At 38.0% G+C, this 22765-nt stretch overlaps 1 protein-coding gene across 3 annotated transcripts; it reads left to right on the forward strand.

The window, feature by feature from the left end:
- The first annotated feature begins 1517 nt into the window (after positions 1–1517).
- On the forward strand, positions 1518–21525 carry tmem130 (transmembrane protein 130). 3 transcript variants are annotated; one of them, XM_062056091.1, is made up of 8 exons: positions 1518–1703; positions 3331–3401; positions 3468–3639; positions 3707–3852; positions 3918–4002; positions 4063–4265; positions 17891–17994; positions 20712–21525. In XM_062056091.1, exons 3-8 carry the CDS (start codon positions 3500–3502, stop codon positions 20850–20852), a joined length of 819 nt encoding a protein of 272 aa, XP_061912075.1. In that variant the 5' UTR covers positions 1518–1703; positions 3331–3401; positions 3468–3499; the 3' UTR covers positions 20853–21525. The 3 variants fall into 3 exon arrangements, with proteins under 3 accessions (XP_061912075.1, XP_061912074.1, XP_061912073.1); XM_062056090.1 differs by lacking the exon at positions 1518–1703 and adding an exon at positions 3089–3268 and having other exon boundaries at positions 3334–3401; XM_062056089.1 differs by lacking the exon at positions 1518–1703 and adding an exon at positions 3090–3268.
- Positions 21526–22765: the final 1240 nt, after the last annotated feature.

Here is a 22765-nt window from a genome sequence, read left to right on the forward strand (position 1 = left end):
TCTATTTAAAGGCTAGAGTACACAAATTAGTTTTAAGGTGGGACCTAAATGCTTCTACTGAGGTAGCATCTCTAACTGTTACCGGTAGGGCATTCCAGAGTACTGGAGCCCGAATAGAAAACGCTCTAAATCCTGCAGACTTTTTTCGAGCTCTGAGAATCACCAATAAGCCGGAGTTCTTACAATGCAGATTTCTGGTACAATACAATCAGCAAGATAGGGTGTAAATCGACAGTTTAGTTGAGTTGAGTTGAGTTGAGTTTGAGTTTATTTCGAACATGCAAGCATACAACATGATACATCACAATTTCCAGTTTCTCTTTTCAACATGTCCGAAAAGGAGTAGGAAGAAGCAGAGCTTATTTAATCCTACCCCTTTTCTTTTACATAACAGTTGCTAAACTTTTTTTTGTTCACTTCCTGTTCTCAATTTATTCACAATGTACTCCATAAGTAATCACAATAAAAATAAATAGATAAATAATAATTGGTGAAGTAAGTTACATTTCATATGATGAGATAAGTAAGATTATTTTGAGAGTGAAAGAATGGATGGATTAAATAAATTCAGAATGTTTATCATGGTTCTTCTTCTTTGTACTTTGTAAACACTTTAAGTTTGAAGAGTTTCTTGAAGTGGATCATATTAGTACATTGTTTGATTGCTTTGCTTAATCCATTCCATAATTTAATTCCACATGTTAGTATTTTATACGTAAGTAGTAAAACCTTAAAGTCACATTTTAAGTGCACAGGAAGCCAGTGCAGGTGAGCCAGTATAGGCGTAATATGATCAAACTTTCTTGTCCTTGTCAAAAGTCTAGCAGCCGCATTTTGTACCAACTGTAATCTTTTAATGCTAGACAAAGGGAGGCCCGAAAATAATACGTTACAGTAATCGAGACGAGACGTAACAAATGCATGAATAATGATCTCAGCTTCGGTGGTGGACAAAATGGGACACATTTTATCGATATTACGGAGATGAAAGAAGAAACATTATTTTGGCAACATTGTGACAAGCAGACCAGCCAATAAGCCACGCCCTAAAACTTTCCACACAGACAGGGAAGAATGAGACACAGAAGCCTCATGTGTAAGTTTGTGAAAAAACTTAACAATTTCTTCTTAAGTAAATGTTGATGAACAATTGTAATTAGTTTGATGAAAGAATAGTAATATGTATTTTATGGTTTTATTATGAATTTTTTTCATCATTTATGTTCTTTACAGTCACTTATGTGAATCTGTGGATATGAGCCCGATCATACACAGAGCTGGACCCTGGCACAAACATGCAATGCGGGTGTTTATTACATTTATTGTTAGTTACTTATATTTAGTCTTATTTACTGGACGGCGCTCTTATTTTTGTTTCCAGTTCCTTTTTGCCTCTATGTGCAATCACTTCTTTTGTCTTAGCATTGTCTCTCTCACCTGTCCCCGATTGGCAATAAGGACACACCTGTCCCTGTTTGCCATTTAGGATTCTCTTTGTGCCAGGCTTGGCAGACCTGTCCTCTGGACTGGGATGGAGCCCCGCTCCATTGTTTCTGTTTTTTCCCCCCTGATACAAAGGTTTTTACTTGCACTTTGCCTGCTGTCTCTGCATTTTGGGGTCCAGACCAACAACACATACACCAAACGTCACAAAGACGCTGACCTCGCTAAAGCCCATTGAGAAGTGCTAATTTCTTATTGATGTACATTTTTTGTTTGCACAATTGGAGTTTTATTTTCAGATCACTCGGAAAGGGCTATTTAAAGCTTGTATGTATACACTACCGTTCAAAAGTTTGGGGTCACATTGAAATGTCCTTATTTTTGAAGGAAAAGCACTGTACTTTTCAATGAAGATAACTTTAAACCAGTCTTAACTTTAAAGAAATACACTCTATACATTGCTAATGTGGTAAATGACTATTCTAGCTGCAAATGTCTGGTTTTTGGTGCAATATCTACATAGGTGTATAGAGGCCCATTTCCAGCAACTATCACTCCAGTGTTCTAATGGTACAATGTGTTTGCTCATTGGCTCAGAAGGCTAATTGATGATTAGAAAACCCTTGTGCAATCATGTTCAGACATCTGAAAACAGTTTAGCTCGTTACAGAAGCTACAAAACTGACCTTCCTTTGAGCAGATTGAGTTTCTGGAGCATCACATTTGTGGGGTCAATTAAACGCTCAAAATGGCCAGAAAAAGAGAACTTTCATCTGAAACTCGACAGTCTATTGTTGTTCTTAGAAATGAAGGCTATTCCACAAAATTGTTTGGGTGACCCCAGACTTTTGAACGGTAGTGTATATATATATATATATATTAGTTTTATATTTTGTTTAAGTTTGTGGTTTATTCTTTATTTCATCATATTTGATAATTGGAATATTTATTTATTGAGTTGCTTAAATAAGTTGCACACATTTTTGGCTTACATTAAGCATTTTTTAGCATAAAAATGGCTAATTAAAATGAAAATATCAGTACTACAGTAGTATTGGCCACTAAAATAGACCAAATCCCTCAAAGTGCACTGTTCAGTATCGTGGACACTGATTGGCTCAGCCTCAAGCAGCATTACTATATTGGATTAAAAGGGTTTAAAGGTGACTATGTAGGTGTATTTCATTTCTAGAAGGCTCTAATGATGTTACAAATGTGTTCAGAATGTCTAAACAGGTTTTTTTTTTTAATGATGTAGCTATATAAACATATCCAATTTATAATTAATGATTGCCACTTGGCAGAAATGTGTCTATCGCGGTCATGCCCGGAACCAATTAACAGCGATAAATGAGCGATGACTAATTTGTTTCTTTTCTTTATTATGCAGCATATACTGTATGTGTATTTGTTTGGCATTAGCCAATGTGTTTGGTATAGGCCGACAAACAAAATTGTATTTAGGTTCACAAAAAGCACTAATCACACTGACATAAACACTGTCATCAGAATTATTTCAGTTCCCTAATTAATCAAAAAGGGCTTCTTTGTTTTCCAAAAAACACATTCATAAAAAACCCTCCCCAAAACAGTCATGAGAAACTAAAAAGACATTCTATGATTTGCATGGATGGAGCCCACAGCTCAAAAGCTATTTGTTGTTCCTGCGGGGGCACATGACTGCAACGCATGGTGACAATTTCAAGCATTTAACATCGTTTAGCTAGTTCTGGAAAATCAGAGTGGAGCTCAGACGCACTTCCACCGCATTTGCCTTCATTTTTTACTTGATGTCCTTGAGAGGAGGACCAGCAGACATGGAAAGGTACTATTTTGACTCCTTAAATGTCTAAAATTAGCAATTAACTTGGTTTTATATGGCAACAGAAGGATCTTGTTGCTTCCTATCCTGGTTATATTGGGTGTGGCAAAATCTGATGACGCCCTGACAGATTTAGGTATGAAATTAACTAACTTCCCCTTTTCAAGCATGGCACTGTTTTCACTGAATCTCCCTTTAACAGACAATATTGCTGGGAAGCTGGTTTTCTATCAAATGGACGGCAACGCCACCTATGTGAGAAACACGGGAGAGCTGGCATCCGACGTTCCCACAGAGACCATGTTTGAACTTTCTGACCCGCAGCAGAACTTCAGCACTGCAAAGTTCAGCTACACCTGGGATTTAGGAAATGGGTATGGGGGAGTCATTTAATATATTTGTTTTGACTTCTTTATGAGCATCCTTTTTTTTATACTGCAGAAAGGTGATCCAAGGGAATGAGCCTGTTGTCAGATACCACTATGCCTCGTCTGGAAACTACACGCTCCGGCTTAAAATAGGAGTCAATCTGACTAAATACACTCCTCCTATAACCGGGGTCTACACCAAGGACATTCAAGTGCTTGGTTTGTGCTGTTAAATTGTGTATGAGGCTATAATGCTGGGACTCACAAGTGTAATTGGTTTGCAGATGCAATCAAAAGCATTGAACTAAAGGGACCTTCTGATTATGAGGTCTCTCAAACCGCCGGCCTGGCTTTCCGTGTGGATGGAAGGTAGGCTCAGCTGCCTTGTGTAGTTTCTCCATTTGCAATCAGTATGATTTGTGTCTTCAGTCCTCCTATGTGGGTTTGTTGGCGTTTCCTTCTCAACTGCGTGCCCGACACGACGGGGGTCTGCACTCTGACGATGCTGTACGAGAACATCCTGTGGCTCAATCACACCTTTACCTCGGCCGGCTTTCACTGCCTGGACATCAGCGTGCGCAATGACATCAGCGAGCTGCAGACCTCCTTCAGCCTCTTTGTCAGGAAAACCAGTAAGTGGGCACACACTCTGTAGGCCTCTTTGCATGTATAGGTAGTGAGTGAAAGTTGTTAAAAGCGGATTAAAACACTAGAAATGAGTTAAATAGGCAAACATAATCACATTCGGGGCACACTTTATGGTTTGTTTATGTTCTGATTAGTGGTGCAGGGAAACAATACACATGTTTGATTAATCACATGGCAGTACGGTGAAACAGGGGTTAGTACTTGTGCCTCACAATACGAAGGTCCTGGGTTCGATCCTTTCTGTTTGGAGTTTGCATGTTCTCCCTGTGACTGCGTGGGTTCCCTCCGGGTCCTCCAGCTTCCTCCCACCTCCAAAGACATGCACCTGGGGATAGGTTGATTGGCAACACTAAATTGGCCCTGATGTGTGAATGTTGTCTGTCTATCTGTGTTGGCCCTGTGATGAGGTGGCGACTTGTTCAGGGTGTACCCCGCCTACCGCCCGTGAGCAGCTGGGATAGGCTCCAGCACCCCCTGCAAACCTGTAAGGATAAGCGGTAGAAAATGGATGGATGTATGATTAATCACTTTTTGACCTGCTCAGTGGCCTTGTGGTTAGAGTGTCCGCCCTGCAACTGGAAGTTTGTGAGTTCAAACCCCGGCCGAGTCATACCAAAGACTATAAAAATGGGACCCATTGCCTCCCTGCTTGGCACTCAGCATCAAGGGTTGGAATTGGGGGTGAAATCACCAAAATGATTCCAGAGTGTGGCTACCGCTGCTGCTCACTGCTCCCCTCACCTCCCAGGGGGTGAACATGGGGATGGGTCAAATGCAAAACTTTAAAATTTTGATTATTTGTGAATATTAGCTCTAAACTACTTGCATAATGCAAGTTAACTTTAAAAAAGATCCAAATATTTTACACAAATTAAATTTTATTGTCAGAATATCATAAAATGTATACTTTTAAATTATTTACTTGGGGCTGTCAAAGTTAACGCTTTTACTCATGCAAGAAATTAAATTTTGCATTAATACTGTTTCCAACCTCCAATCTGTGACACATTTTGAGGGAAATATGATTGCAGCAATCTACAAAGACACCCTGGATAAAAAACAATGTTTTCCATGCAACCTGATGGCGTTTGAGGTGCTGCAAAGAGGAATGGGCGAAAGTGCCCAAAGATAGGTGTGCCAAGCTTCTGGCATCGTATTCAAAATGATTTGAGGCTGTAAATGCTGCCAACGGTGCATCAACAAAGCATTGAGCAAAAGTTGTGTATACTAATGAACATGTGATTTTTATTTTGTTTTATTTTTAATAAATTTGCAATTAAAAAAAAAATCTTTATCTCCGGGTTGGGGAGGAGATCCTGCCCAAGTGGAGGAATTCAAGTACCTCGGGGTCTTGTTCACGAGTGAGGGAAGAGTGTATCGTGAAATCGACAGGCGGACCGGTCTGGCGTCTGCAGTGATGCGGACCCTGTATCGATCCGTCGTGGTAAAGAAAGAGCTAAGCCGGAAGGCAAAGCTCTCAATTTACCGGTCGATCTACGTCCCTATTCTCACCAGTGGTCATGAGCTTTTGGTTATGACCAAAAGGACAAGATCACGGCTACAAGCTGTCGAAATTAGTTTCCTCCTTCAGGTGGTGGGGCTCTCCCTTACAGATAAGGTTAGAAGCTCTGTCATTCGTGAGAAGCTCAAAGTAAAGCCACTGCTTTGCTCAAAAAGGTTCATTATGTCTTCTCATTCATATACTCTGTCGGATTTTCTTGCAATTAGACAATATTTTTGGTAGATGGAATCTTTACCTGACATGTTTTGACTGTCATCTGCAGTCTTCTTCAGACGGGTCACCTGACCACTGTGACGTGTTGCCTTACATTAGGGGAGTAACTGAACCAATACAGCGTGTCATGAAAAAACACAACAGTTAAACCTCACACAAAAAGAAGACAGTTACTTGTACATCCAAAAGACAAAATAGAACAAGACAAGAAATGCAATGTCATCTACGAAATCCTGTGTAAATCATGCGAAAAATCATACATCGGAGAAACAGGGAGAACATCAACACAAGGAAGAAAGGACATCACAAAGAATGCAAAAAGGAGACAACTGGAAGGTTTACAAGAAGCCTAAAACAAAAATCCGAACAAGAAAACTTAAAATCAGCCATATCAGTGTAGCCGGATCGAGTCTGCGTTGTGTATTGCTGGTGTTGCTTTGAAGACAAGGGGACTCGGTGGTTGCCTTTAGCCGAAACAGGTGGCGTATTTATTGCTGTATGAAATACACAGGAAATAATGCAGCAGCATTAACACACGAGTCTGCAACACACCAGTCTCCTCACGGCATGTCTCAACAGCAAGTGAGTTTAAATGACCAGAAATGCTATATAAAACATTCACAAATGTCACAAAACCTATAAATCACAATTACTAATACACTGAAAATTAACACAACAACGGTCAAATATTTTATACAATAGGCAAATAAACAATAAATTAAAACAGAACAGAAAAATAGAATAAAAGTTTTGGGAGCAACAGAAACATACCTGTATGAAATACACAGGAAATAATGCAGCAGCATTAACACACGAGTCTGCAGCACACCTGTCTAAAATGGAGGGAAAACTTCAATGAAGTGCCGCAGCCACTGTGTGTGAGTGAGAAGTGCTACCTAACAGTACACTAGCAAAACGTTTGCTAACACACTCAAACTCTGAGCAAAACAAGTGTACATGAACATGTCAGCAACATTAACAGCACAAGAGTAACTTATAACCTCGTTTCACAGTTACATTGTCTTTAAAACACGAGAGCAGAGAAAAACACTCACCTCTTCACGGCATGTCTCAACAGCAAGTGAGGAAGACAACGTCACTACCGGAAGAAGGTAGGACTTCAAAATAAAATGACAAATGCTCCCAAAACGAACTACCCGGTATTTGCTGAAAAAATTACAAAATAAAAGTGACAATGAATACAATAGAGCAGGGGTCACCAACCTTTTTCAAACCAAGAGCTACTTTTTGGGTACTGATTAATGCGAAGGGCTACCAGTTTGATACACACTTAAATAAATTGCCAGAAATAGCCAATTTGCTCAATTTACCTTTAACTCTATGTTATTATTAATAATTGATGATATTTACACTTAGTTGAACGGTTTAAAAGAGGAGAAAACACGAAAAAAATTACAGTTATCTTCAATTTCGACTCTCTAAAATTCAAAATTCAACCGAAAAAAAGAAGAGAAAAACTAGCTAATTCGAATCTTTTGGAAAAAATTTAAAAATGAATTTATGGAACATCATTAGTAATTTTTCCTGATTAAGATTAATTTTAGAATTTTGATGACATGTTTTAAATAGGTTAAAATCCAATCTACACTTTGTTAGAATATATAACAAATTGGACCAAGCTATATTTCTAACAAAGACAAATCATTATTTCTTCTAGATTTTCCAGAACAAAAATTTTAAAAGAAATTCAAAATACTTTGAAATAAGATTCAAATTTGATTCTACAGATTTTCTAAATTTACCAGAATATTTTTTTTGAATTTTAATCATAATGAGTTTGAAGAATTATTTCACAAATATTCTTCGTCGAAAAAACAGAAGCTAAAATGAAGAATTAAATTAAAATGTATTTATTATTCTTTACAATAAAAAAAATAAATTTACTTGAACATTGATTTAAATTGTCAGGAAAGAAGAGGAAGGAAATTAAAAGGTAAATAGGTATATGTGTTTAAAAATCCTAAAATCATTTTTAAGGTTGGATTTTTTCTCTAAAATTGTCTTTCTGAAAGTTATAAGAAGCAAAGTAAAAAAATAATGAATTTATTTAAACAAGTGAAGAAGTCTTCAAAATATTTTCTTGGATTTTCAAATTCTATTTGAGTTTTGTCTCTCTTAGAATTAAAAATGTCGGGCAAAGCGAGATCAGCTTGCTAGTAAATAAATACAATTTAAAAAATAGAGGCAGCTCACTGGTAAGTGCTGCTATTTGAGCTATTTTTAGAACAGGCCAGCGGGCTACTCATCTGGTCCTTACGGGCTACCTGGTGCCCGCGGGCACCGCGTTGGTGACCCCTGCAATAGAGCAATCAAATAAAACGCGAGGGAATTTTGGTGGAATGCATAACATATATATTATATACCTGCTACATCAGATCATTGCAAAATAAATAACCACATCATGAACTGGGACAACAGCAAAATCATCGGGACAGAAAGTAACAAATTCAAACGATGGATTAAGGAGGCGATCGAACTAAGGATGCGGCCTAAGGAAACCATCAATCGGGATGAGGAATTATTCATGCTCTCGCATACCTGGGACTCCCTCCTCCATTAACCATCAAGCGGCGGGGCGGGGGGGTAGCCAACCAGGTAGACTTGACAGGTCTGCCTGGTTGGCCACGCCTATAAGAACAGCCGATAGGCAACACGTCACAGTGGTCAGGTGACCCTTCTGAAGAAAACTGCAGATGACAGTCGAAACATGTCAGGTAAAGATTCCATCTAATATACCGAAAATATTGTCTGATTACAAGAAAATCTGAAAGAGTAAGCCACTGCTCCTTCACATCGAGAGGAGCAGATGAGGTGGTTATGGCATCTGGTCAGAATGCCTCCCTGGGGAGGTGTTTAGGGCACGTCCGACTGGTAGGTTACCACGGGAAGAACCAGGACACGGTGGAGGGACTATGTCTCCCACCTGGCTTGGGAACGCCTAAGGACCCCCGTGCTAGTCTGCACCATACTGAAGCAGAATGAGTCCAACATTAGCCAAGAATTTTACAATATTATCTAAATGGCATACATTTGTCTATGAAAATATGGTAAAGCTGCTGATGGTGTGTTTGACAAAGAAGCTGGAAGGAGATACCGTAAAAGTTTACTTTCCAAGGTAAATCCTGTACGTTATTATTATGTCACTTCATAAAACTATTGTAGTTCTTAGCAGTACATTCTATTGTCTTGTTTTTATACAATATTTTGTATCAAACTGTTTTTTTTAAAGGCAAGTTACATGTTAAAACGGTGCTCCTGATTTCAATTAATTTCAATAAGAGATGCTGATTTGAGATACAAGTGTTTTGAGTTAAGGGTCCCATCCCACCACAGAACTATTTAAGCACGTAAGTTGAGGTACTACTGTACTTTGAAGCCAAATATACCAGGAAGCACAACAGTCGGAGTCTCATCACTCCTCTTTGCACTGACGTCTGCATTGACCTGACCACTGACCACATGACAACCCAACCCATGTTAAGGTAAAGGCGTTGTGTTATTAATCTACATTTTTTCATGATTAATATGATAATATTTTGTGATTAACTTTTAACTTTGACAGCCCTAGTTCTGTGGGAAAACCCTGATATTCCACTTCATAAAAAAAATTATGCAATATGTAATTTATATTGACATAACAGTGATATGCATCCTGTATATAAGCATTAGTTGTGAGAAGAATCGATCTAACTTTGTAGAAGGGCAGGCTTCACTACACGTCTTTATAAACTAAATTTTTAAATGTATGCAATATGTAATTTTTTATGACATTATAACAGTAATATATGTCCTGCTTATGACCACCAAATGTAGGAGAAATGTATCTAGTTTTGTAAAAAGGCAGGCTTCGCTACATGTCTCAAAAGGTCCCCTATTATATAATATGTATTTTTAAGTCATTAAAACAGTTATATGTGTTATGTTTATGAGCACTAAATGTGAGAAAGTGTTGTAAAAAGGTAAGCATTATTACACGTCTTAAAACAGGCCTGGCTCTTTACAAAGGACAGTATAGCCGTCAGTTAGCTACACATGTTCAAGCTTTATGGTTTATTATTTTGTTTTTCTTCAGCAAATGGGTTAACCTGTTAAAAGTGTGAGTGTGATGTTAGCACTGTCGCTCCCATAGCTGTGCTAATTTTGATAACGTTTGTGTCCTCCCCCACTTCCTTTGTGTCTTTTTGTTTTACGTGATAGATGGCATCTATTTAAACGTTACAGCGGCTATGTAACAAGTTAATAAAGTGCACAATAGCACTTAATTAACTGGAGTCAGACAGTCCTTACAAAGACAGTGGACAAACTCATTAGCATTAAAGCTGCAGACTTACAAAATGAAATGTTTCCACTAGGGCTTGAATTCCAGCGTCAAGGCTATATTTCTCGCAACTACTGTATATCCTCTGAGACTTATTCAAAAATGAACAAATAGTACATGGTACCTGAACACTGCAAAATAACCTTAGACCCATGCTACATTTATATATTGAATAAAATTGTCCATACCGTGTCCAATTATGTCAACAAAAGTAAAAAAAAAAAAAAAAGTTTCAAGTCACAAAAGGGATACACCTGGGTGAATTTTCACGTTTGTACAAGAAGTTTAGGCAACAATGTCTCTTTTAAGCCCTTGCAACACATCACCACAAAATAATAATACTGTATAATATTATTATGATTTATATGTCATTCTTACAAATCGACAGCCATGGTACAGACAAGAGCATTAGATAACACAGTGTGCATTGTCATCAATTTATAAACAACATGGCCCTAGTGTGTGAATGTGAGTGTGAATGTTGTCTTTCTATCTGTCTTGGCCCTGCGATGAGGTGGCGACTTGTCCAGGGTGTACCCCGCCTTCCGCCCGAATGCAGCTGAGATAGGCTCCAGCACCCCCCGCGACCCCGAAAGGGACAAGCGGTAGAAAATGGATGGATGGATGGATGTCACGATCAGCTTTGCCGAAGCAGGACCCCAATGCAGAGAAGAAGAAAAAAAAAAATTATAACAAAAAACACACTAAAATGGGATTGAGTAAAAATGACCAAGGATGCACACAAAAGGTGGGAGAAAACAGAAAACGCAAACAAAAGGTGTGCAGAGGAAACAGTTAACACTACACGGCAGCGCCGGGTTCAGAGCCACGAGAATAAGAAGCGTGAGTGGAGCCACAGCAGAAGAGATGAACACGACTGGAAGGGTGAAGCGTCAGGAATCTACTGACACGGAGTGAGTGGACTGGAGAGCTTAAGTCGTCAAGAGAAAATGGGAATCAGGTGTTACCCAGAAACCAGACACTGCAACAAAAAGCAGACAGGCGGCAGCAGAACTGCCAGATCATGACACAACAAGGACAAAAACAGATATACAGGCTTAAATTTGGACACTGTGTATTCTAGCTCATGTGTTAAATCAATATAGACCAGTCTCTTTAGGTCAACTTCCATTTAACTGTTTACAACTTGTCATTTACATGCTTAAGTTATGATCATTCATTTATTTTTATCGTTTGTAGATGGCAGTGGATGTCTTTATCTAGCTTCATATAAGGGTAAATAAGGAAAATTATTTACATATATATTAATAATACTAAAGCAGGGATGTCCAATCATTTTCCATTGAGAGCCCCACACTGAAAAATCAAAGGACGCGATCGCCATTTTGATATTTTTCATTTTGAAAACATTCAAAAATTTACAGATTTTCTTTTTTAAAGAAAACATTTAATTTCCTGTTAAATTACACCTATTTGCTGTTTTTTCCGCTTTTAAAACTTTTTTTTTTAAACAATATTATATATATTTTTTATTTTAAATTAGCTGCGGACTGCTTCGAGATACTAATAGTATTAGGTAAGTTAGATACTTATTCGAGTAATTTGATTATGACTTATGTTAGTTAATTTCAAGGCTATATTATTCTAAAAAAAACAACAACAACGATGTAGCTGAATGAGACATTAAAAAGTGTTTCAACTGTATTTTTTTTGTTTTTTGTTTGCTTGTTAAACCCTTTATAGAATACTTAATTCAATAGCAATACAGAGAATTGTCGGGACGAAAAGGGTTAAAATTTAATATTTGATCTTTAATGGTTCAAATGTTGTATTTTAACCAAATAAATGCCAATTTGAAAAAAGAAAAACATAACATGTTTGAAATGTATTATTTAGAACAGAGAGATTTGCGCAAAAAAAAGTAGGTAAAAAATATTTAAGAAATTGTCCTGCCTATATTCTATTGGGCTAAAATTATTTCTCAGTCTATCATTGATATATTAAATAATTTGAAATAAAAATATTTAAATTGAACATGAAAAAAACCCTCTGAGGAAAAAAACATTCCATTTTCAATAACACAACTGAAGTTTTGGCCAAAAATGTAGCAAAAAAATATTTGAAAGGATGGAAAAGTCCCCAATATACTCCAAGGCCGTGCCATGGAACTTGCAACCAAGGAGCCGAAGTTTAGTTTAAAAAATGGCAGACAATAATTTTTGGAGCAAATTCTTAAAAACACTAGAGTGCTCCTGTTGTGTAGGACTGGAGCCTATCCCAGCTGCACTCGGGCGGAAGGCGGGGTACACCCTGGATGGAACCCTGGACCTTCTTATTGTGAGGCACAAGCACTAACCACTGCTTCACCATGCTGCCTAAATTTGGAAGATCCTTGCATTGACATTTTAACCTTGCTAGCAAAAACATGGAACACTGGGGTCCAAACTTGTCATTTACATAACTGAGGCGTTTCTCAAGGCATCCCTTTACACTTTTTTTCCCCGATAATGTGATTTGTGTAACTTAGGTGTTGCTGTAGCTTGTTTACTTCAGATGCAGTAAGTCGTCATTTGTTAAACTTTTTTACTTATATAAGTAGTATTCCTCAAGGTTCCATTTTGGGTCCTCTCTTTTTGGTTATTTTGGCTATTCAACTGGTGGCCCACGATTTCAGTTAAAAAAAAAACGTTTTGCAGCAGATTCTTGAAAACTAGAGTGCTGTCATAGAGATGATCTTTCACTGATTTTTAAAATTTCTGAAAAATTCAATAGACTAAAATCAAATGGTTACTGTAGAGGACATTGGTTCCCCAGAATGTACAAAATGAGACTAATAGTAAAGGGAGAAGTCTGAACCTCCGGTTCCTAGCTTTCGGGAATTGTGGCCCTCAAAACAATTTAGTTGAATAATTTGGTACCTGTACCGGTACCAAAATGCATATGGATACCTTTCGATACTTTTCATAATAAAGGGAACTACAGAAAATGTCAATATTGCCTTTATTTTAACAGAAAATCTTACAATAAAATAAACATATGTTTCCTATTGCACTCAAATAACAATTTCAAAAGGTTAAAATTAGAGATGTCCTATAATATCGGACTGCCGATATTATCGGCCGATAAATGCTTTAAAATGTAATATCGGAAATGATCAGTATCGGTTTCAAAAAGTAAAATTTATGACTTTTTAAAACGCCGCTGTGTACACGGACGTAGGGAGAAGTACATAGCGCCAATAACCCTTAAAGGCACTGCCTTTGCGTGCCGGCCCAGTCACATAATATCTACGGCTTTTCGCACACACATGTGAATGCAATGCATACTTGGTCAACAGCCATACAGGTCACACTGAGGGTGGCCGTATAAACAACTTTAACACTGTTAAAAATATGCGCCACACTGTGAACCCACAACGAACGAGAATGACAAACACATTTCGGGAGAACATCTGCACCGTAACACAACAGAAACACAAAAGAACAAATACCCAGAACCCCTTGCAGCACTAATTCTTCCGGGACGCTACAATATACACCCCCCCACTACCCCCTTCTTGTTGCACTCAAAGAACAATTAACAATTTACCTTTTTACATATAGGCTGCCATAATCAAGGATTAGGTTCGAATATTATAAAAAGCTTTATTTACAATATATTAAATGTTTCATGATTTATGGTTGCCACTCCTGGTCTATGATTTAAGAAAAATACAAATAGCTGGCACTCAGCATCGAGGGTTGGAATTGGGGGTTAAATCACCAAAAGGATTCCCGAGCGTGGCCACCGCTGCTGCTCACTGCTCCCCTCACCTCCCAGGGGGTGAACATGGGGATGGGTCAAATGCAGAGGATAAGTTCACCACACCTGGTGTGTGTGTGACTGTCGTTGAGACTTTAACTTAACTTTTTATATATATATATATATATATATATATATATATATATATATATATATATATATATATATATATATATATATATATATATATATATATATATATATATATATATATATATATATATATATATATATATACACACACATACATAGACCTCTATTTTTATGTTTATTATTACCTCCACTGCTCGTTCAGCTAATTTGTTATTGGTCCACATCACATTATATAAAATAAAATAAAAAAATAAAACATTTAAAAATTAAGCAAAAAGGCACAATGTAAAGAGACAAAGAATTACCGGTAGTAGCCAATCAAGTCTGTCTTTGCTCAGACATCAGTTTACAATCATTCTTCATTCGGACAGTTAATCACTGAAATAATATATACAATACACACATTTTTTCCCCAGCATTATGGTTGGCGTCTCTGTAAAATCGATTGAATGGAGTTCCCTGTGTCATGGGGTGTTGGCACAACACATACCTTGTTCCGTTCAGCTACGTTAGTTCCACAGGCAGGCGAAGGCCTCTGAAGATGAAGAAATTCAGCCATGTCTGATTGGCTAGCACATGTTTGCTGTGCTTAAGTGATTTGCTCTTGTTGCTAAGTTACCATTACAATAAAGCCTCTCATAACATTCTTCTGCGAAGCATCTCTTTCACCAGTAAAGTTCAACTTTGGGGTTGAGGTCAGGGCTCTTGGATTCTTCCACAACCAATCACATTGCCTTGCGCTGAGGCACAGTCATACTGCAGAACCAGTGGCGGGCCGTGCGTTTCCCACCTAGGCCTTCGGTGATGTCCGACTTCAATGATTACCTCTCAAAATACCAGCATTGATGTCACCACATGACCATTGCTGGAGAAATACCATACAGAAACACATTTACGCACTATTGGGTATTGTACAGAACAGGTTATTTTCTGGCGCATTTAAAAGTCAATAAACCCACATTAAGTCAAAGTTAAAGCTAAAGTACCAATGATTGTCACACACACACTAGGTGTGGCGAAATTATTCTCTGCATTTGACGCATCACCCTTGATCACCCCTTGGGAGGGGAGGGGAGCAGTGAGCAGCAGCGGCAGCCACGCCTGGGAATAGTTTTTGGTGATTTAACCCCCCAATTCCAACCCTTGATGCTGAGTGCCAAGCAGGGAAGTAATGGGTCCCATTTTTATAGTCTTTGGTATGACTCGGTCGGGGTTTGAACTCACAACCTACCGATCTCAGGGTGGACACTCTAAATTAAAACATTTCTTATGTGGTACTGTCAAAATTTAAATTGAAAAAAACATATTAAACGTGAAAAAATTAAGAAATAAAATATATGAACTCACATTTCATCGCCGGGACAGCTGAGCTAGCTTCCGGGATTGGCTGACATGGTCTCACAAGATGTAGTTTATTTTTAAATATCCTTCTTGAAAATGGCCTTGCAAATATATGTCTTGTCTTGTCTAATCATAAAAGATGCAGACGAAGCGTGTTGGCTGAGTTCTTAAAGTTTACTCCACAGTGTGCTCATCAAAAACATCCAGCTGCCGGCATGTCTACATTCAACCTAAACGGTGCTACTGCGCATGCTCTTTACTACTGTGGCATGCTGGGTAATGGAGTTCTTATGTTACCTAGCTCATGACATCACAATATATATCTGCCTTAGGCCATCTATAAGGCCTTACTGACAACAACTTGTGATCTGATTGGCTATTGCAACTGTCTGTCAAATGTTTGTGTCCATTCTCTAACAGTGCACGCCAGTGGCGTGCGGTGAGGTTAATGTCTGGTGAGGCACGACTGCATCATCACAGTCAGATTTACAAACATATGAACCTGCAGTGCAGGTGTACCTAATGTTGTGTCCCTGCGGTCGTTCGCGGCTCCTGCGGCGCGAGCATTGTTGTTTTTGCACTTTTTGGCTTCTTGTTAAGTGACTTTTTTTGGGTGGATTCGGTCTTGCAAGTGGAGGGTTTGGGTGTGGGCTTTGGTTGGTGTGGCGCTCCCGTCGGGCGGTGCATTCTGCAGCGGAGGCTTGGCACCAGGAGGCGGGGTTATGATACGAGCCTCACACAGTGTGTCTCCGCAGCAGTTTTATGATTGCTCAGCACAAGAAATACGTTACACACATACAGTTGTTGACAAAATACACTGTACATTATATACCTCAGCTAACTAAACTATGGAAATGTATAATATAATTCATATAGCAATACGCTCTCACTGCACAGCAGGCCAGCAGTTAGCCGAGTCGCAATCCATGGTGAGGCACAAGTGCCTCAACTGGCTGCTGATCTCAGCAGCCAGTTGAGATCAGCTCAACTGGCTGCTCAAATACTTCTCAGTATTTGAACGGCAAATGTGAAAATAAAAATAAAAATAATCTAAAACTGGTGAAATTAAATGGAAAATAACTTTAGTATAATCACTGGATACATATAACAATTTAATTATTTTTTTTTCTTTTTAGTTTTTTTTTTCTTTCCATGATGGCAGGTGAGGCCGTGCCTCCCCTGCCTCTAGTGACTGCACGCCACTGGTGCACGCCTGCATTATTGATTCTGAAGTAGGGCTGCGAATCTTTGGGTGTCCCACGATTTGATTCAATATCTCGATTCTTGGGGTCACGATTCGATTCTAAATCAATTTTTTTGGATTCAACGCGATTCTCGATTCAAAAACGATATTTTCCCGATTCAAAACGATTCTCTATTCATTCAATACATAGGATTTCAGCAGGATCTACCCCAGTCTGCTGACATGCAAGCAGAGTAGTAGATTTTTGTAAAAAGCTTTTATAATTGTAAAGGACAATGTTTTATCAACTGATTGCAATAATGTAAATTTGTTTTAACTATTAAATGAACCAAAAATATGACTTATTTTATCTTTGTGAAAATATTGGACACAGTGTGTTGTCAAGCTTATGAGATGCGATGCAAGTGTAAGCCACTGTGACACACACTATTCTTCTTTTATTTTTATTTTTTATAAATGTCTAATGATAATGTCAATGAGGGATTTTTAATCACTGCTATGTTGAAATTGTAACTAATATTGATACTGTTGTTGATAATATTAATTTTTGTTTCACTACTTTTGGTTTGTTCTGTGTCGTGTTTGTGTCTCCTCTCAATTGCTCTGTTTATTGCAGTTCTGAGTGTTGCTGGGTCGGGTTTGGTTTTGGAATTGGATTGCATTGTTATGGTATTGCTGTGTTGTTGAATTGATTAATTAAAAAAAGAAAAAGAAAAAAAAATACATCAAAAAAAATAAAATAGATTTTTTTTAAATGAGAATCGATTCTGAATTGCACAACGTGAGAATCGCGATTCGAATTCGAATCGATTTTTTCCCACACCCCTACTCTGAAGGCCCCGGGCAGATTTCGAACAGCATGGCAACATAAGCTAGCTGAATTCTGATTGGATAACAACTCTATAAACTAAAAACAACAGCGCTGGAAGGAGCATAATATGACATGAAGAGAATATGAATACTTTTAGATATTTAGGGAAAGTAAATAAAAAAATACTTTATCTTTAATTATGATCATGATTTCTGGTTATGTTAGGCCAGCAGAGAAGGCTTTGCTGGCCCTGACGGCACACCGCTGTGCAGAACATATCATCCCAACACTTCTAAACCAACAATCCCTTCACTATTGTTCCAGACAACACCAACATGCTCTTCATCCTGTCCTGCGCTGCTGTTCTTGTGGCAACATTCTCCTTCATCACTGTCATCGCCTGCCACCCTCGAAACCACAGATCTCAGGTATGAAAAACACTAAATGATTATTATTAGTCAAATAAATGACATGAGATTAATGCAGTCATTCTGGTTGCATGCGCGTACAGCCTGTGACCACTAGAGAGCGGTATATGCTCGGGAATACACAACAGAACCTTTTGCGTGGTAAATACACTAACTGGACACAACATTACTTAGGCACACTTGCACAATTATTCAGCTTCCAGTCACTGTGAGGCTGTAACATACCTTTCAATGGTCACAACCTGCTATTATTCTTATTCTATCTACAAATACCGCCTCACGTCACAATTTGAGGTCTTGCTCATGTTTTATTTAGTTCGCTAGATATGATGCAGTGCACTACAAAACCCAATCACAATACTAGACATTGTTAAATTAAAAAGCATTATTGTTCATCGGTATCATTTTCTTGTGCCATATTAGAAGTAGAGATGTGTATTTTTATAGGTACTGACCGAGGTCCGTCGATATTACCGGGTGCCGATTCACGTAAAACCCAACAGTTGCAGACTCTGCACCGGCTCAAACACTTGGCCGGGAAACAAGCAGTCAAGCACTCAGAGCCAAATCAGTCGGACTGTCTCTAGGTCGGAGGTGTCAAACGTGCGGCCCGAGGGCCGGATCAGGCCCGCGAACAGGTTTTATCCGGCCCGTGGGATGAGTTTGCTAAGTATGAAAATTAGCCGGAAATTTTTGAATGAAAGAAACAGCTGTTCTAAATGTGTCCACTGGATATCGCAATAGCAATTCTTTGCATCTTTGTAGATGATGCTACATATGTACAAAATAAACCACATGATGTTAGTACATCAGTCGAGGAAAATGATCATACTACATAAATAACATCCTGGGGCGAAATAGCTCGGTTGGTATGGCGGCCGTGCCAGCAACTTGAGGGTTCTGGGTTCGATCCCTGCTTCTGCCATCCTAGTCACTGCTGTTGTGTCCTTCACCCCCCTGCTCCCAGTGCCACCCACATCCATGTAACTTAGATCATCAGTTTCACTATGTAAAGCGCTTTGAGTCACTAGAGAAAAGAGCTATATAATTCAGTAATTTGATTTTGATATATTTTTATTTTATTTTGATTGAAAATTAACACCAATGAGTTGACTGATGAACATTATCACATGATTTATTAAGAAAATATAAATAACGACAAATAAATGATTAACCGCAACATGTAAGTGTAAAAAAATCCCAACAACAATATGATTTGTACCTTTTCAGAATGTGCTTGTTCTATTTTTAAACAAAGAAAACAATCTGAAGTTGTGTTTATTTTCAAGTTCTCGTGCCGTGATTTTCATACTTGCCAACCCTCCCGATTTTCCCGGGAGACTCTCGAATTTCAGTGCCCCTCCCGAAAATCTCCCGGGGCAACCATTCTCCCGAATTTCTCCCGATTTCCACCCGGACAATAATATTGGGGGCGTGCTTTAAAGGCACTGCCTTTAGCGTCCTCTCTCACCTGAAAAGGAGACTATTATATATGTCTCCGTTATCCATATGTTTACCTACAACCCATAAAGTAGGCAGGCACAGAGCTATTTCTCAGCGTGTGTTTATTCCAGCCGGCACGTTAATACACTGACACACAACATCCGGATTCCCATAATGCATTGCTTCAAAACTACGGCAAGTAGTAATGTCCGAAAACATAACAGAGACGAAGCAGAAGAACGAAGAAGAGACATGGTGACCACGAGTAAGAAGAAGAAGTACGCTTGCAAGTTCCAAAATGATTGGAAAAAAGAATTTCAGTTCATCCAGAATGGATTATTTATATATATATATATATATATATATATATATATATATATATATATATATATATATATATATATATATATATATATATATATATATGTATATATATATATATATATATATATATATATATATATATATATATATATATATATATATATATATATATATATATATATATATATTCGGATGTCTCTAGGTTGGCAATTATGGTGATTTTACCAGTCTGGCTCACTTGGTAGTCGATTTTTCTCCATGTGGCCCCCGATCTAAAATGAGTTTGACACCCCTGCTCTAGGTAATGTTACAAATTTCCATGCCAACAGGCTCCACTTTTTAAATTGCGCTAGCTTGATGCTGCCAACCATTGGATTTGCCATAGACATGCTACCGTATAGCATTTGCGATTTTACATGGCGATTTCAACACCTCTAAAATTGGTAATTAAAACTACAACTAAGATGCACATTACAATCAAACAGCTGGTGTGTAATAAATACAATACTTAAAGTTTTAACGCTTCATAAGGCTCAACAATAAACAAAAAAAAAAGACTGGCGTATTCAACTTAATGGCAAAGACTACTTTACGTTACTGCCACCTAATGTCTTAGAATTGCAACTGCATGCAAAGTTTACTATATAATACTTGCAAATGAGACACAGAAAGAACAAGATACCAACTGGAAAGCACAGCTCACTGTTAAATACTAAATAAATAAAACGTTTTTGTCTTTTTTAAACAATTAACGTTTTTTAAAACATTTGCACACACATAAGTACTGAGAATTGCAATAGATCAATTTAAAATTGAAATGTACCCATCTCTATGTTAGATGTGTATTTAATGAAGTGTCCAGTGTGTATAAATCACCCACAAGCCTGAAGAGACCAATTTCCCTTTTTTTTTACTACTTTATAGCAGTGTGCATAATCTTCATTTTACAGATTGCAGCTTCCACCAATGCTTTGTTCCTGAAGAGTCAAGAGCCTGACAGCCACAGCAGAATCGTATTCAACGTGACCAGTGTTGACAAAGCTGAGAAAGAACCGCTTGTGTTACAGTATGGAACACACTACTACTCCTAACCTTTATGATTTATGAGCTCTTCTGGGGGGGTTACAGGAGTTTTTTTGATACGTGTACATAGTAGAATTCACTCATGTAGTGGTAATTGTGCACACATTCTTGTATGTATAAATATATTCCTTGCTGTTTGAATGTAACATTCAGTTATATGTTAAGTAAGCTGGCAGGTCATGCACATTCTGTATTTTTCATGTGTGGCCACAATCCAGTTGTGCCCCCCACTGTTTGCCTCATTTATTATTAACTTTATTAAAGGTCATATCATAATACCCACTGTTAGTTAGAGCACAGTGAAGATTGATCAGTGCAACCTTCTATTAATGTCTGCCTTACATCCAAAGTATTTATTAAAGAACGTGATTTCCGTAGAGTTGATGAACATGATCAATAAGGTTACTATAGCAAAACAATCAGAGCATAAATAATGTTTTGTTTGTTAAATATAGTATAACAGTGTGTGCCATAATATGTCACTTGAGGACACCTCGCCAGCTGGGATGAAGGATTGTCTGTTGTCTGTGCGTTAATAATTGTGACATTCCAAATGAATGTGTCCTGACACAAGCACAGTTGGGGAGCTGGTGGTTGCTATGGTGACGACCGCCATCAACCTTGACCTCGGACTGCGCTCACACGTTTTACCTTTCTTGAACCTGATATGATACGATTGCTTGATGTTTTGTGTAAAAAAAATTATAAATAAAAAGAAAACATTTTATTGCCAGTCTACTAGTGTTGTCCCGATACCAATATTTTGGTACCGGTACCAAAATAATTTCGATACTTTTCGGTACTTGTCGGTACTTTTCTAAACCTTACTCAGTGGCCTTGTGGGTAGAGTGTCCGCCCTGAGATCGGTAGGTTGTGAGTTCAAATCCCGGCCGAGTCATACCAAAGACTATAAAAATGGGACCCATTACCTCCCTGCTTGGCACTCAGCATCAAGGGTTGGAATTGGGGGTTAAATCACCAAAAATTATTCCCGAGCGCAGCCGCCGCTGCTGCTCGCTGCTCCCCTCATCTCCCAGGGGGGTGAACAAGGGGATGGGTCAAATGCAGAGGACAAATTTGACCACACCTAGTGTGTGTATGACAATCATTGGTACTTTAACTTTAACTAAATAAAGGGGACCATAAAAAATTGCATTATTGGCTTTATTTTAACAAAAAATCTTAGGGTACATTAAACATATGTTTCTTATTGCAAGTTTGTCCTTAAATAAAATAGTGAACATACATGACAACTTGTCTTTTAGTAGTAAGTAAACAAACAAAGGCTCCTAATTTAGCTGCTGACTATGCAGTAACATATTGTGTCATTTTCTATTCTATCTATTCTATTAAGTGCTAGAAAATTAATTATTAATCTACTTGTTCATTTACTGTTAACATCTGCTTACTCTCTCTTTTAACATGTTCTGTCTACACTTCTGTTAAAATGTAATAATCACTTATTCTTTTGTTGTTTGATACTTTACATTAGTTTTGGATGATACCACAAATTTGGGTATCAATCCGATACCAAGTCATTACAGGATCATACATTGGTCATATTCAAAGTCTTCATGTGTTCAGGGACTTTTCAGAGGCGGTATAGTACCGAATATGATTCATTACTATCGCGGTACTATACTAATACCGGTATACTGTACAACCCTACAGTGTACCTATTTTAGAAGATACCGTTTAAGTTTAATTTTGAATCTGGTTTTTGTTCCTATGAATTAAAAAAAAATTATTTTTTTTAAAACAGAAAAATGTTATAATGTGGACGTAATAACTGTAATGGTTGTTATATGTCACTCTTACCACTAGAGGGGCGCCAGACGGTGAAGATTGTTGTTGGGTCTGTGCCAAGCTGACGCGCAGAAGAAGAAAGAATGTGCAGCTTTAGAAGTATGCTAACATATTT

Source organism: Entelurus aequoreus, linkage group LG08 (assembly GCF_033978785.1).
Source record: "Entelurus aequoreus isolate RoL-2023_Sb linkage group LG08, RoL_Eaeq_v1.1, whole genome shotgun sequence".
In the NCBI taxonomy this organism is placed as follows: Eukaryota; Metazoa; Chordata; class Actinopteri; order Syngnathiformes; family Syngnathidae; genus Entelurus; species Entelurus aequoreus.

Coding starts and splice junctions, on each gene's coding strand:
- tmem130 (XM_062056089.1), top strand. CDS start 3,234: ATGTCCTTGAGAGGAGGACCAGCAGACATGGAAAG. Junction 4,266..17,890: donor CCTCTTTGTCAGGAAAACCA/GTAAGTGGGCAC, acceptor CTATTGTTCCAG/ACAACACCAACATGCTCTTC. Junction 17,995..20,711: donor CTCGAAACCACAGATCTCAG/GTATGAAAAACA, acceptor TTCATTTTACAG/ATTGCAGCTTCCACCAATGC.